General features: G+C 43.8%; 1 protein-coding gene across 2 annotated transcripts in view; it reads right to left on the bottom strand.

Annotated features, from left to right (window-relative positions):
- Positions 1–12,939: 12,939 nt before the first annotated feature.
- LOC112114875 (H(+)/Cl(-) exchange transporter 4) overlaps positions 12,940–13,617 on the bottom strand; it is a 34,009-nt gene continuing 33,331 nt past the window's right edge. For both annotated transcript variants that reach the window (XM_024211794.2, XM_024211795.2), the window contains one exon: positions 12,940–13,459. In XM_024211794.2, the coding sequence (XP_024067562.1) occupies positions 13,369–13,459 (91 nt within the window). In that variant the 3' untranslated portion in view covers positions 12,940–13,368. The remainder of the gene's footprint in view (positions 13,460–13,617) is intronic.

The following is a 13,617-nucleotide window of genomic DNA, read 5'->3' as shown; positions in this document are numbered from 1 at the left end:
TACGCTGACATCACTATGCCTAATGCATATTCAGCTCTCCCCTCTTCCTTATTTGTATTTCTTCACCCTACTAATGTTGGGGTGTCTTTATCCTATAGGTTAGTATATTACTGATCTCAACTTATCATATGTCAATTTGTTGCCATGGCACTCTTATGGTCACATGTCTGTGGATGTTCCTATCCTAAAAATATGCAAAACCTGGTATCAGTTCAAGGTTTTTGTGGTTAACTCGTATAAACTTCCCCATTAAACATAACTTTCCTAGTTCCCAAAATTCAGGGTGACTGGCCATTTATCTGTGTCAAAATTTGCAGGCCTCAAAGCCTTATGCTAACTGCTTAAGTCAATGTCTTACAGGACACATGCCTGTAGGCTCATAGCTCTGCTGCCTTAATTTATGCTTATGCCTTACCTAGCAAATTCCTATACCTATAGGCTACAGGATGTGCATTCCAAACCAGCAGGTGCTGCCATCCAAATATAATTTTCTGAATTGAGACTCTGTAGCCAAATTCACGGACAAGTTGCCTGAATCCTTTAGGGAAGAGTTCAGGGCATTTATTGTGGGAGACCATCTGGTTGCCAAGGCATCATTACAATAAGCACTGGGCATAACTGATAGAGCTGCCAGAGTTAATGGCATCAGTGGTTATCACGAGAAGGGCATCGTGGTTGCAAAACTCTGGAAGCACCAGGCATCCAAAGAGTGTGGGACACCTGATAAAATGGATAAGACTTTATATTCATTGAAGACTCACAGCCAACCCTGCACTCTTTGGGGATTTATACCCCAGCCATGAAAAGGGTCCCTTCACAGGTCAGCAACAGCAGCAGCAGTACTGGCCCCAATGGTATTTTAGACAGGTATCATACCATTTGAGGCACCAGACTACTTCAGAAAGGGGAATAAGTCCCATAGGAGGCGGTCTTCTGGATCTACTTTCACTCAGCCAGCCCATTCCACTTCTACCTTCGGGCAGACTTGTACATTGACCTTAATACTATGCTGGCTGTCCTTGTGAGTCCTCTGGTCGAGCCCAGAGCAATCTGCTCACTCTCTCTCCGCTCCCAAAACACCACCTTTCATCATCTTGACTTTCTGTCTCCTATGCAGATTGGATGAAAGCTCAGCCAGTCACCACACAAATGATCTCCAGGTGGATACCACAGCTTATATACGGTAGCTTAGACTATGCCCCCACAGACATTATGGGCCCATTCCACAAGAGCACAAGCAATATCAATCACATTTCTCAGTGATGTCTCAATGTTGGACATTTTCAGGGCTGCTACCTGGTCTTCTGTATGCATTTTTGCTAGACAATATGCTGTTGCCATGGCATCTAGATCAGAAGCAAACTTTGGGAAGATTGTTCTGCAGTCACTGTTTAAATAGACTCCGAGCCCTATTGCCTAGCAAAACTGCCCGAGTGTCGCCTGAGTGGAATACATGTCTGCGCCCCTTGAAGAAGAAAAGGTGGTTACTTACCTGCTACTGTAACTGTTCTTTGAGAGGTGGGTACAGACATGGATTCACCACCCACCCTCTGCGCCTTCAGCATTGGAGTCCCGAGCCTTGGATTTTGGTGTGAAGGAACTGAGAAGCAGGCATCACCCTTATGTAGCCATGGGAGATGCTAGGGCCATAGAGCATGAGCACCATGCCTGTGGGTACTGCTAGGCAAAGTTCTCCAGCTTTCATATCCTGGGTGCACACACACGCGCACACACACACACGCACGCACCTGAGTGGAATACACATCTGCACCTACAACTCGAAGAACAACAGTTACGGTAAAGGTAAGTAACCATCTTTGACTAGGGGAACACAACGATCTTTTGTGTGGATTTTGATATGCTCTCAGCACACCTACCAGAGCACCTCTTGAAAGCAAGATAGGCGGGGAATGCCTAGTTTGTTAATCCTGCTGAAGTTTAGGTGTTACACAGGTTCTCGGCTTCTGGATAGGGTCAGGACTTAGGTGTCTGTGCACATGCTCAGCTGCTGAACTCTAGGTGCCTCAGAGACTTTAAAAGTGGAAACATAAGCACCTAGAGAGGTTAGGTGCCTACAGGCTTAGGCAGCAGCTGAGCAAGGGTTTTGTGAATCCCACCATCTCTGTGAACTGAATGCACTAATAATGAAAATGTACTGGTTACATGAACAATCTCACAGAAACCACCAGGAAGGAGGTTGCAGATTATTTTTTCCTCTTTTTGCCACTATGTTTTCACAGATGTGATGTGTGAATGAACAAGCCAAAGCCAACAGACATACTTTGCTCCTGCCAAATAGTCCAAACAATGCAGAAATTCATCCCCCCCCCCACAAAGATCTTTGACAAACCTCAGTCTTTAAAAATAAATAAAAATAAATAAATAAAATGACAAATATTGAGTATATCTAAGGAAAATCACGGATACAATTTCAGAGTTAAAAAAATAAAACAAAATCCCTTACAAATGTTAAAAGGGAAAAGAAAGTACAGGCATGACTTGCTGGCATTCTGAGGCTGGAGACTTTGCTATATTGGGTATTTGAATGCCACCTAGTGGGCCTATATAACTTATAGCCAGTGGAACAAATAAGTTAACTCATGCCCCCTAAATTGACACTATTGCATCCTACTGTGCCTGTGGCATTTTATATGCTGTGTCACAAGGAATGCCATAGTACGTGCAATATTGTATACATAATGAGGTATATTCTGCATCCATAGCAAGCTCCATGCATCTGACGAAGTGGGTATTCACCCACGAAAGTTTATGCTCCAATACATCTGTTAGTCTTAAAGGTGCCACAGGACTCTCTGTTGCTTTTTAAAGCTCCATTAATGTTAATTGGAGTTATACAAGAAGAATGCACCCCAGTGTATTGCTAATAAATCATTTGCTAACTCAGTACAAGCTAAGAATATTGCACTGATGTAAGTCCTATATGCTTAAATGCAGAAGAGGACATTGGCCAGGACACCCTTTCTGGTACTTGAATGCTCTTATGAGAACGTAACAGGGAAAGATTAGATCTCTCTTTGAAGCTCACAGAATATCTAACTATGAGGTCAAACACTGGGCCTTCTTTGAGCTGCTGTAGAGAAATAAGAACAGATTAATGCTGGCTGCCAGGGCTGGTGCAAGGAAGTTTCTTGCCCTAAGCGAAACTTCCACCTTGCGCCCCCCCCCCCGCCCTGCGGCAGCTCCCCATCCCCCCCCGCCCTGAGGCGCCCCCCCTGTAGTAGTTCCCCCCCCCGGGAAGCCATGCAGCAGCTCCCCACCCCAGCTCACCTCTGCTCCGCCTCCTCCCCCGCTCTAATTCTCCTCCCCTCCCAGGCTTGCGGCGCCAAACAGCTGATTGGCGCTGCAAGCCTGGGAGGCGGGAGAAGTGGAGCGGCGACCACGCGCTCGGGGAGGGGGCGTAGGAGCGCTGTAAAAAAAAAATTGGGGGCACTGCTTTTGGTGCCCCTAAATCTTGGCGCCCTAGGCAACTGCCTAGTTTGCCTTAATGGTAGCACCGGCCCTGCTGGCTGCTCTGACAAGTTGTAGTTTGCCGTGCTTTATACAGACAGAGCTGTACTAGCTGCAATAACAGATTTGGTTTCCATTGTAAGGCGGATTGTGTTTATATGTGGGAAAATAAACTGATGGCAATTCCTAGTACAGATGCGTATATGGCAATTTAGTGATGACTCACTAAATCCATACTACTCCCCTGGTATGTCATATGGGGTACAGGATGAAATGGCAGGAAGGAAATGGCACTTGGCCAATCAGATCACCTGAGGAACTTTTAAAAGATCAGTCCCCAAAGGGAGGATTTGCAGCCAAATATTCCTGTTCCTCATCTTTTCCTCTTGGTACGTCATCCCATGAAGCTTCAGAAAAACTAAGGTAATAGGGGGAGGAATGGAGTCACTTGGTGAATGTCTGTGAGGGAGTGGGGTGTGGGAGGGAGACCAAGGATGCTGTTAGGAAAGCAGTACATTGGGCGACGGGAGGCTGAAATTAGAGGAGAAGAGTAAAGGGGCTACAGAGGGATAATTACTATTTTGGTCCGTCCTACCCTTTCCTATAGAGTATTGCAGTATTTCATTCATGGATGAGCAACTGGATATAGGAGCACAGGGGATAGGCTTTCTTTACACATCTGCACTACCTTTCCCCTCATACCCCTCCCCCACACAATGCATTCCTTTGACGTTTTCTCTCCCTTCACTTTCCCACATGATCTCCAGCGTTGGCCCAATTTCTCTCTTTGGAACATATGATCAACCCACCACGCGGAGGGGAGAGGGTTAGGGATGCAGTAGAAATGGATTTAGGCAGCTCGTGACCACTTATTTGGGCAGCAGCTGCCACTGCACAAGCCCCTGCATGTTAACTCTAATTCTTACTAAACATAAGCATGTTCAGAATTATTCAGACCGCTTGTATATTGATGAGTGTGTTAGAAAGGCAGAGAAGAACAAGAGCCCTAAGGGCCATACCTGGATTTGTCACTGGCTTGCCGTCTTCTTATAATCATTTGTGTTATGGCGGCCCCCCTACAATGTCTGTGGTATCCATGAGACCTTAAAAATATATGACATCACAGTCCCTAAGCCCAGATTCTCAAGGTATTTAAGCACTTCAGGCTAGATTCCAAAAGAAACTGAGGATGGATGACCACCTCCTTCATCAATTTGAGCCTAATGGTTAAGGCATTTCCCCTGGGATATGGGAGATTCCCCCAGTTCAAATCCCCCTCTGCCTGGTGGTGGGAGGCAATGGGATTTAAACAGGGATCTGCCACCTCTCAGGTGTGTACTTTATCCACTAGGCGATGGGCAATTATGATGTGGGGTTCCCTCATGCTCGCCTGCTGATGCTGTTCCACTGTGGCTAAATAACGAAAGGCTCATATTAGGTGTATGAGAGAGAGAAAAAGCATGAGAATGAGGCTAGAGCCTGGGGGTTAGAGCACTCTCTTGGGGGGTGGCTAGGAGCCAGTCCCCCTGCTCCAATGACTTCTTTAATTATTTCTCCACAATGTAACAGCTTAACAGGAGATCCTGAGGGAGCCCCACATCAGCATATCCCATCACCCAATGTGGGGAGGAGGACGAGATCTCAGTTAAAACCTTTAGCCCATAGGTTAAGAAATCCCTTGTCCTCATCAGGCAAAGCAGAGAATTATATCAGTCTCCAACAGCTACGGTGAGTGCTCTAACTATTGGGCTAGAAGCGAGGCTGCTGTTACTCCTTCCCCAGCCATTGTGTGTGGTGTTAGGCGTGCTTTGAGACTGCTTATTGGATCAGGCCTGTAGGTGGGGGAATGCCTATCTTCACCTGGTTTGAAGATCATGATGCGCTGAGCTATGAGAGAGGCACCTAACATGAAGCATTGTGCACATGTCCAGCAGCAGAAACTTTAGAGGACTTTTATAACGGAAATTTAGGCAGTGAGGGATTTTAGGCACCTCCAGAGTTGGCAGCAGCTGACAGGGGTTTTGACAATCTCAAACTCCCACTGTGGGAGCTAGGCGCCTAAGTGAGTCCTCCTGTGGATTTATACTCTAAAAAATGCAAAATGAAGGGGGCGATGGGACAGTAGGAAAAGATACAACACACAAAACATGACCAGAGTGGTACCAAGCACAGGGGTTTTTTTTAGTTACAGAGGATAATATATTAGTTTTATTTCTGTTACAAAAGCTTGGATGGGTATTTCCATGAGGTACTCACGGTTGAAGTCAGGGAAAGGAAAAGCCTGTTGGTTTAAGGCAAGGGAATGGACAGAGGGAGAGGTAGTCAGGTGACTGGGCTATTGCTGCAGTTCATGTGGAGGAAGTCATGTCCTGAACTGGCCCTTCTGAGTTTGGAAAGGGGGCATGTGACCGCTGTGACTTACCCGCTGGTGCCCTAAGACTCTGGGGACTGCTATAGTCCAACCCCTGAAAGCTCTTCTAGGCAGAGAAGAAGGGGAGGCTTTTGGGCCTGGTGCCCTAGGCAGATTCCTCTGGGTTGGGAATGGAGGCATAGGCCAGGATTGTACGGCACTGACTTACTTCCCATGCCCTTGTAACTAGTGCTTTGTGGTGGCATTACTTAAAAGTTGATACATGTCTAAACCATAACCCAGACCCTCAAATATGTGGGGCATTCAAAATCTGCAACCACGTCTCTTGACTTTGTGTCTTGTGTCTACCTCTAATTACAATTTCACTTGAAGTAGGGGAAGGGGGGGAGAGGGAGAATGCGAATGTAACTAAATGGCTGCTTAGCAGCTCCATTGTGTACTCCTGAGAGAGAGAGAAAAATCATGGATGAACATGACCAGGTCTGAGTCTGATGGGAAATGATGCAATATTCTGGCCAATAACAGCCAGTGTTTTTTCCAGCTGTGACTATTTGAGCATTCAGTGTCAGAGAGGTGCCTTGAGATTCCCAAGGCTGCAGACCTATTTAGCAAGCTGGATCTAAATGCCCTTAATAGTGGGGAATGGTATAGAGGAGGCAAATTTAGCCTCTGTTTTTTTCAGTCTGCTCTCCTAATGGCTTCAGATAAATAGCGATGAACCTTGTGAGACACTGAGGGCTGTGAAGGTGGAACAGGTAGTCGTACGAGTTTTATGCTACCTTTGCCACTCACAGCCTTTCTATGCTTCAGTTTTCCTGTTTATAACATAAGATTGATAGTACTTAGTATCCCTAGTACTATATGTGAGTTCCTAGTACTACTGTATATCTGAAGCTTAATTCATTAGCATGCTCCTTCTGATGGAAGTCACTATGGAAGTGCAATGTATAATTACTTGTGCTGGGTTAGCCTCCTCTTATTTTATAAGCATGACAAATGATCTAAAAATATACAAAAATGGGAAGTTTGTACTTGGTTTTCTAAAGTACGAGGCTTCATCACATAATCCAAGTAGCATCCGGAAATGCCTTATCCAGTGACTGGAAAACTTTCTGTGGCTGACCTCAAAAATATGAAATTACAGCCATATTCAGCCAAAAGCCTTCATCCCCCTAATTATTTGGGATGGTCTCATTCCACGGTACAGTTACTCCAGTCAGTCCATTAATTTCTACAGTCTTTCTCACCAAGAATTCCTTACCACTTAAATCAGTTGATGCTAGTATCCTACAGTACTGCACGTCAGCACTTTGTTAATGAGCCAGTCCATAACCCAATCCAGCCTACTAACTGTTTAAGGAAAAGACTCATTCTTGATGGAAAGATGTTGTAGTTTCAGAAACAGCAGGAAAGGAAAATAACAGTGGCTATATTACCTGCCACGCCCCGTAATAGAATTTCAGTTTTCCTTAGGGGAGCAATACGGGACTCATTCTTAGGAATGGAGGTAGCCAGCATTGAACAGGTGACAGTCCTGTTGGGCTTTACATGCATTTGTGTATAAATAAATGCACTTGACACAACAGAGCATTGTTCACTATATAAAGCAGTGGACTCTGCCTAGCCCATTAAGCAATCTGAGGAAAGTGAATTTGGTTGGGTTTTTTCCCTCTCCTTACTGAATCTGTTTGGATTAAGAAAAGCTGTTTAATCACTAAAATATGTGTTCCATAACAAAGTCTGGATTGTGCATAAGTTGTTCATCTCACTGTGCAAGCCAGGAACTGACTCCTGGGGCTTTTGGAAATCCCCACAAGATGCTGCGCGCTTATTGTTTCTTCTGCAGAATTATTTCTCTAATGAAATCTAATGTTGAAGAGATGCCAAAAACTGGCTATCCCTGATCTGCCTTCACATATGGCAGTCTCTTTCCATCCAGTTAACCACCGCTGGACTGGGAAAGAATTGTAACAGCATGAATTCTCTATTTTCTTTGTTCTTGGCTATATATGCTTTGGTCCAGATCCTCTGCCTTGGCTAAACTGTACATTGTACATGCTAGATTGGAGGCAGGCAGGCAAAGATGACCAACAGCTGCAGCTCAGGCTACTGCCCCTGCACTGAGAGCTGCCTAACTTATGCTGGCTGCTAATGGTCCCAAGAGGCCAAAAGCAGAGCTAGCAATCAGTGCAATGTAAGAATGCTCAGGCACACCCCCTTTCCTTCAGCCAAGTGCCCTTCCCCTTGCTGCACCAGCAGCAGGAAATGATGCAAGAACCTCTAGCCCACCAGAGGCTCCTAATTACTCTAGAATGATTTTCCTTGGGCAGGATATCCTGGCTTTAAAACTGTGCTTGGATGGAACCTGCCCCAGCATGGGTAGAGCAGACCTGGGAAGATACCACCCCCACCCTCTGTTTGGAGCTGAGCCAAGAAAGCAGGGAAGGAGAGGGAAGAAGTGGTGTCTGGAGATTAAAGAAGAGGTTGAAAGGGGGAACAAAAGGGAATGGGGCTGTCACCAGGCCATGTAGCAGCTGGCTGGTCTGGGCCTTGAAGCAGGGCAGGCAAGGTTCAGGGAAGGAGGAGAGAACCTGGCCCTGAGGTGGTGAAGCACAGGTGTGAGAGGAGAGTACCAGATCTCACACACATACCTTGAGTATTACCTTTCAAGAAAGGCTCTGCTCTCACAAGAGGTGGTTGACAGCTCCTGGCACTAAAACTGCCACCATACCTGGAGGTAGCTCCAAGGCTCTGTGGTAGCCAGTTTCAGTTCATGGGTTCTGCTCCAATTTTTTATAGTCTCCTGCAGGCTTCTGCGATGATGATGATTCTTCTCAGCTTATGGACACCAGTGTAAGCATGGGGAAGAGCCAGCAACACCATATGGGTTTACAGCAATCTATGGCCCAATTACAAAGAATCCAGGGACTTCGTCGTCTGCTTCTGAAATGCAACCATCTCTCAAAGGTGTTTAACAATACACAGCTCAGCGGCACAAAAAAGGAGGAGGAAATGAAGAATACTGTATCCAATGGAGACTGCAGGGAAACTTTTAGGCCAGGCACATAGCAATTAGTTTAACTGGACTATTGCCAAGATGTCCGGGTTAACACACTTACTTTCTGGAAAAGTGCCATGGTATCTTTAAAGCCTTTTGTGGTCAACTCCTTGATTTAGTGTCACATCAGCATAAAAACATAGTGAAATGTCTACCACCGTGTGGGACATTAACCAGGAAGAGCCCAATCCCACATTCTTTCTTCTCACTGAAAGCAATTCTCAGGCACAGAATTAATGGGAGTTCTTGCCTGAGTTACATATGCAGGATTAAGTCTACCATTTTCATTCGCTGAGCTAGCTCCAATCCAAGAAAGTAATCATGAATCACAACCAAAAATTGAACTCACACAGGAATTTGAATTAGCAGCCTTAAACTAGCTTAGGGAAGACAGCAAACAGAACAAACTTGCAGGAGAACAAATTATCTTCTTTCTTTAATTTAAAAAATAAATAAATTAAGAGTTCATGTTATTAAGACAATGTACTGCAATGTTGCTCTCCAAATACAGTATAAGACTATTTGTCTGAAGTTCATTGTATGGAGTTGACCAACTCAATATGTAACTTTAGCAATCACAAAACTCAATCAGAGATATCCCAACTCATCCAACAAGCTTGACTGGTCATGTGCGGTGAAATCTAAAGTCATACTGGTACACATGATATAAATGCTTTTTCGCTTACTTAACAATATGTTCATCTTTGTGGCTAGAACTGTAAGCTTGTTTTATTTAAAAATAGACTCCAACATTACTTTTTAATAAGGTGCAACATATAGACTGCTTTTTACAATTAAAAAACAAAGTAAAACAATACTCATTAGTATGCACTCATTCCAGCACAGAATTAAATGGGATCTTCTACAATGCTTGAATGGTCTTGTTTTCTGCTTCACCAAAACAAAAAAATTAGCAGTTACTATTACAGTGACACTCAAATAAGGGACTGGTGCATGTTAGCTTTGTCCTGTTCTTTAACAGAAGGCCTCCTGGTGCAGAACACTTCAAATACATGTCAGAAGCGGAGTCTAACTCAACACAGTCCCTGCATAACAAATGTGTAATACTGAACTTGCATCATTCATCAGCAAAGGTTTTATTCACCCATTTGGTTTGACATCAGCCTCAGTCCAATAGCTTGAAAGCAAGTATTGAACTGTAGTTGCATACATTGAGTTATATACTACAGTAACGTCCTCACTCTTAAATTAACCAAGTTCTGTGAAACTTTTTAGGTTCTGCAGAATTAATTAAATAATTAAGGTTGAGATCTATACTTCAGGGTTTGTCCAGTAACTTCTGAGATCAATGTTGATAAATGCAAAGTAATGCACATTGGAAAACATAATCCCAACTATACATATAAAATGATGGGGGTCTAAATTAGCTATTACCATTCAAGAAAGAGATTTTTGAGTCATTGTGAATAGTTCTCTGAAAACATCCACTCAATGTGCAGTGGCAGTCAAAAAAACAAACAGAATGTTGGGAATCATTAAGAATGGCATAGATAATAAAACAGAAAATATCATATTGCCTCTATATAAATCGAGGGTATGCCCACTTCTTGAATACTGTGTGCAGATATGGTCGCCTCATCTCAAAAAAGATATATTGAAATTGGAAAATATTCAGAAAAGGGCAACAAATATGATTAGGGGTCTGGAACAGCTTCCATATGAAGAGAGATTAATGAGACTGGGACTTTTCAGCTTGGAAAAGCGATGACTCATGGGGGATATGATTGAGGTCTATAAAATCATGAGTGGTGTGGAGAAAATAAATAAGGAAGTGTTATTCACTCCTTCACATAACACAAGAACTAGGGGTCACCAAATGAAATTTATAAGCAGCAGGTTTAAAACAAACAAAAGGCAGTATTTTTTCACACAAAGCACAGTCAGTCTTCGGAATTTCTTGCCAGAGGATGTTGGGAAGGCCCAGACTATAACAAGTTAAAAAAAGAATTAGATAAGTTCATGAAGGATAGGTTCATCAATGGATATTAGCCAGGATGGGTAGGGATGGTGTCCCTAGCCTCTGTTTACCAGAAGCTGGGAATGGGTGACAGGGTGGATCACTTGATGATTACCTGTTCTGTTCATTCCCTCAGGGGCACCTGACATTGGCCACTGTGAGAAGACAGGATACTAGGCTAGATGAACCTTTGGTCTGTCCCAGTATGGCTGTTCTTATGCATTTTGGGAATACTGTATGGACATAAAACACTGATGATACCATAAAGGGCTTGTACTATGGGCATTACATAAGGCATACTTTATAGCCATGGACTCCGAAATTCCAATGTGACTCTAAAAATAGCCTCCTCTCTTCCAGAGATAGCGGGTGTAACTGATGACAGCATTTGGCCTTCTGTATTCAGACTATTACAGTCTGCTACAACACAAAATACCGACGTTCTGTATCCCACAGAGCACCAGAATGGGAAGGCTTTAGGACCAGGTTAGCATCATTACCCCAACATACTTGGAGTTGTTTCCTTTTAAACTTCACATTCTTGGGACATAAGTGACACAAGGTAACAACAACAATTGCTTTCTTGCACCCTTGTCCAAGCTTGGTACTATGGAGGGTTGAAGCATTAATCCTGTACATGGTATAAGCAACTTAGGCCTGGTCCACACTAACCCCCCACTTCGAACGAAGATACGCAACTTCAGCTACGTGAATAACGTAGCTGAAGTCGAAGTACCTTAGTTCGAACTTACCGTGGGTCCAGACGCGGCAGGCAGGCTCCCCCATCGATGCCGCGTACTCCTCTCGCCGAGCTGGAGTACCGGCGTCGACAGCGAGCACTTCCGGGATCAATTTATCGCGTCTAGACAAGACGCGATAAATCGATCCCAGAAGATCGATTGCTTACCGCCGGACCCGGAAGTAAGTATAGACCTACCCTTAAAGAGTGAGTAGCTCTGCTAGAAAATAAATGTTTCAGCCATGCTATTGTAACCCACACACCTCCCGGGTGTGGTGTTCTGTCCCAGTTAGTGGCACCGAGACCACTTAGAGATTAATGAGTCTGCCACAGTCTTAGCTAAGAGCCCTGTGGCTTTTAGCTCATGCACTAGAGGCCCATGCATTTACCTCCAGAGGTCCCAGGTTTGATCCTGCCTGCTGGAGACCAGGGTCTGTTGGTTTTACAAGTGGGGATTTGTCCGGGATTTCAACTGGGAAGTCTCTGATGCTCGGAACGCGCTTCCTCAGCTAGGGGAAGTATGTAACCCACACACCTCCTGGGTGTGGTGCTCTGTCCCATCTAATGACACCAAGACCACTTACAGAGAGATTCATGAGTCTGCTTTACAGCCTTAGCTAAGGGCCAGGTGACTTTTGACTCATGCATTAAGCTCCAGAGGTCCCAGGCTCAATGCTGCCTGCCGCCGCCTGGGGTCTGTCAGTATTACACTATGTTAATTTAAGTGATTTCTTAGCACGTGCAAACAATTGCCAGTGGAGGAATAAGGAATAAACTGGAGCAGGGCAGAAATCACTGCAGAGCTTCATTTGTCTGTTTCTTCTATTTACATGGAGGGAGGGAGGTGCATAACTCCCACTGACTTTCAGTGAGAGCTGAACACCTAATTGTCCTTCGTGCCTTTGAAAATCTCCCCCGTGAGCTTTTTACACTTTTTCCATAGTCATAGCAAACTACATCATACTAAATATTACAGTACCAATTTGCCAATTTTTGCATAGAGAAATAATGAATCCTTACAAATCAATCTCTGCATTTTAAAAATAAGAGGAGAGCTGATTGACAAAACTGCTAAACTGAGTAAAACTGAATGGCTTAAAGCAGGAAACAAAGGACAGGATGTTTAAAGTGAACAGAAGTGTATTCTACAGCTTGAGTTCCACTCCAGTCTCAATTAACTTTTACCAAAATAAATGAAGATGACAAACTTCTCCATAAATAGGATGATTTTTTTTACCATGAAAATATTTTAGTATAATTCAGTAGCAAATAAATAACCATGACATCAGTAACAAATAAATCAACATGAATCGTACATGCTCCGTTCTCAGTTTAGAACACAAAGGTTTACAGCTGTTACTAACTTATTTATAAATATCTGCTCGTCTTCGCACCTGTCTAATAAGTTAGTGTGAACGTTGGTGTGTTCTCCAGTACTCCTGGCTCCTTGCCTTCAAACCATATCACTTAAACCTATATCACTTCAAACCATATCACACATACCAGCAGAGCTACTAGGAAACTCATTCAAGAAATATAGCTTGATGTTTGCAGCTATAGAGAGTGTCTAACCTGACTACCTGATTAAATAAGTCTCATCCTGCATCCAATCCTCTCTGTTATAGCTTAGTTTTGGGCCACTCCTCATACACTGTATTTTTCTCTTTAAACAAAACAAAATACTGTATGCAGCCTTTGTGTTAACCTAGGAGAGATTCCTTCAAGGTTATTTCTTCCCATCTTCTGTTACCAGTCTAGTTAAACATGATAGATTCAGGGTCCTGGTTTGCCATTTGAGCCATATGTCTTAACACATCCTTTTTAGTTATGATGCCCAGCAGCCTTCTAGAAGAGAAGAAAAAAGGAAAGGTGAATCATCTTATATCTCATCTATTTTTCCTGTTCTGCTGTAGGGTCCTTTTATGAGAGCTCCCATGTGCAGCTGTGGATCTTGTTAGTTTCCAAAATAATGATTAAAAACAAAGCAAAACAAAAAACTATTC

Source organism: Terrapene carolina, unplaced genomic scaffold (assembly GCF_002925995.2).
Source record: "Terrapene carolina triunguis isolate 2854851 unplaced genomic scaffold, T_m_triunguis-2.0 Scaffold22, whole genome shotgun sequence".
Taxonomy (NCBI): domain Eukaryota; kingdom Metazoa; phylum Chordata; order Testudines; family Emydidae; genus Terrapene; species Terrapene triunguis.
Note: the sequence above shows the minus strand (reverse complement) of the source record. Positions and strands in the feature narration are given on the sequence as shown.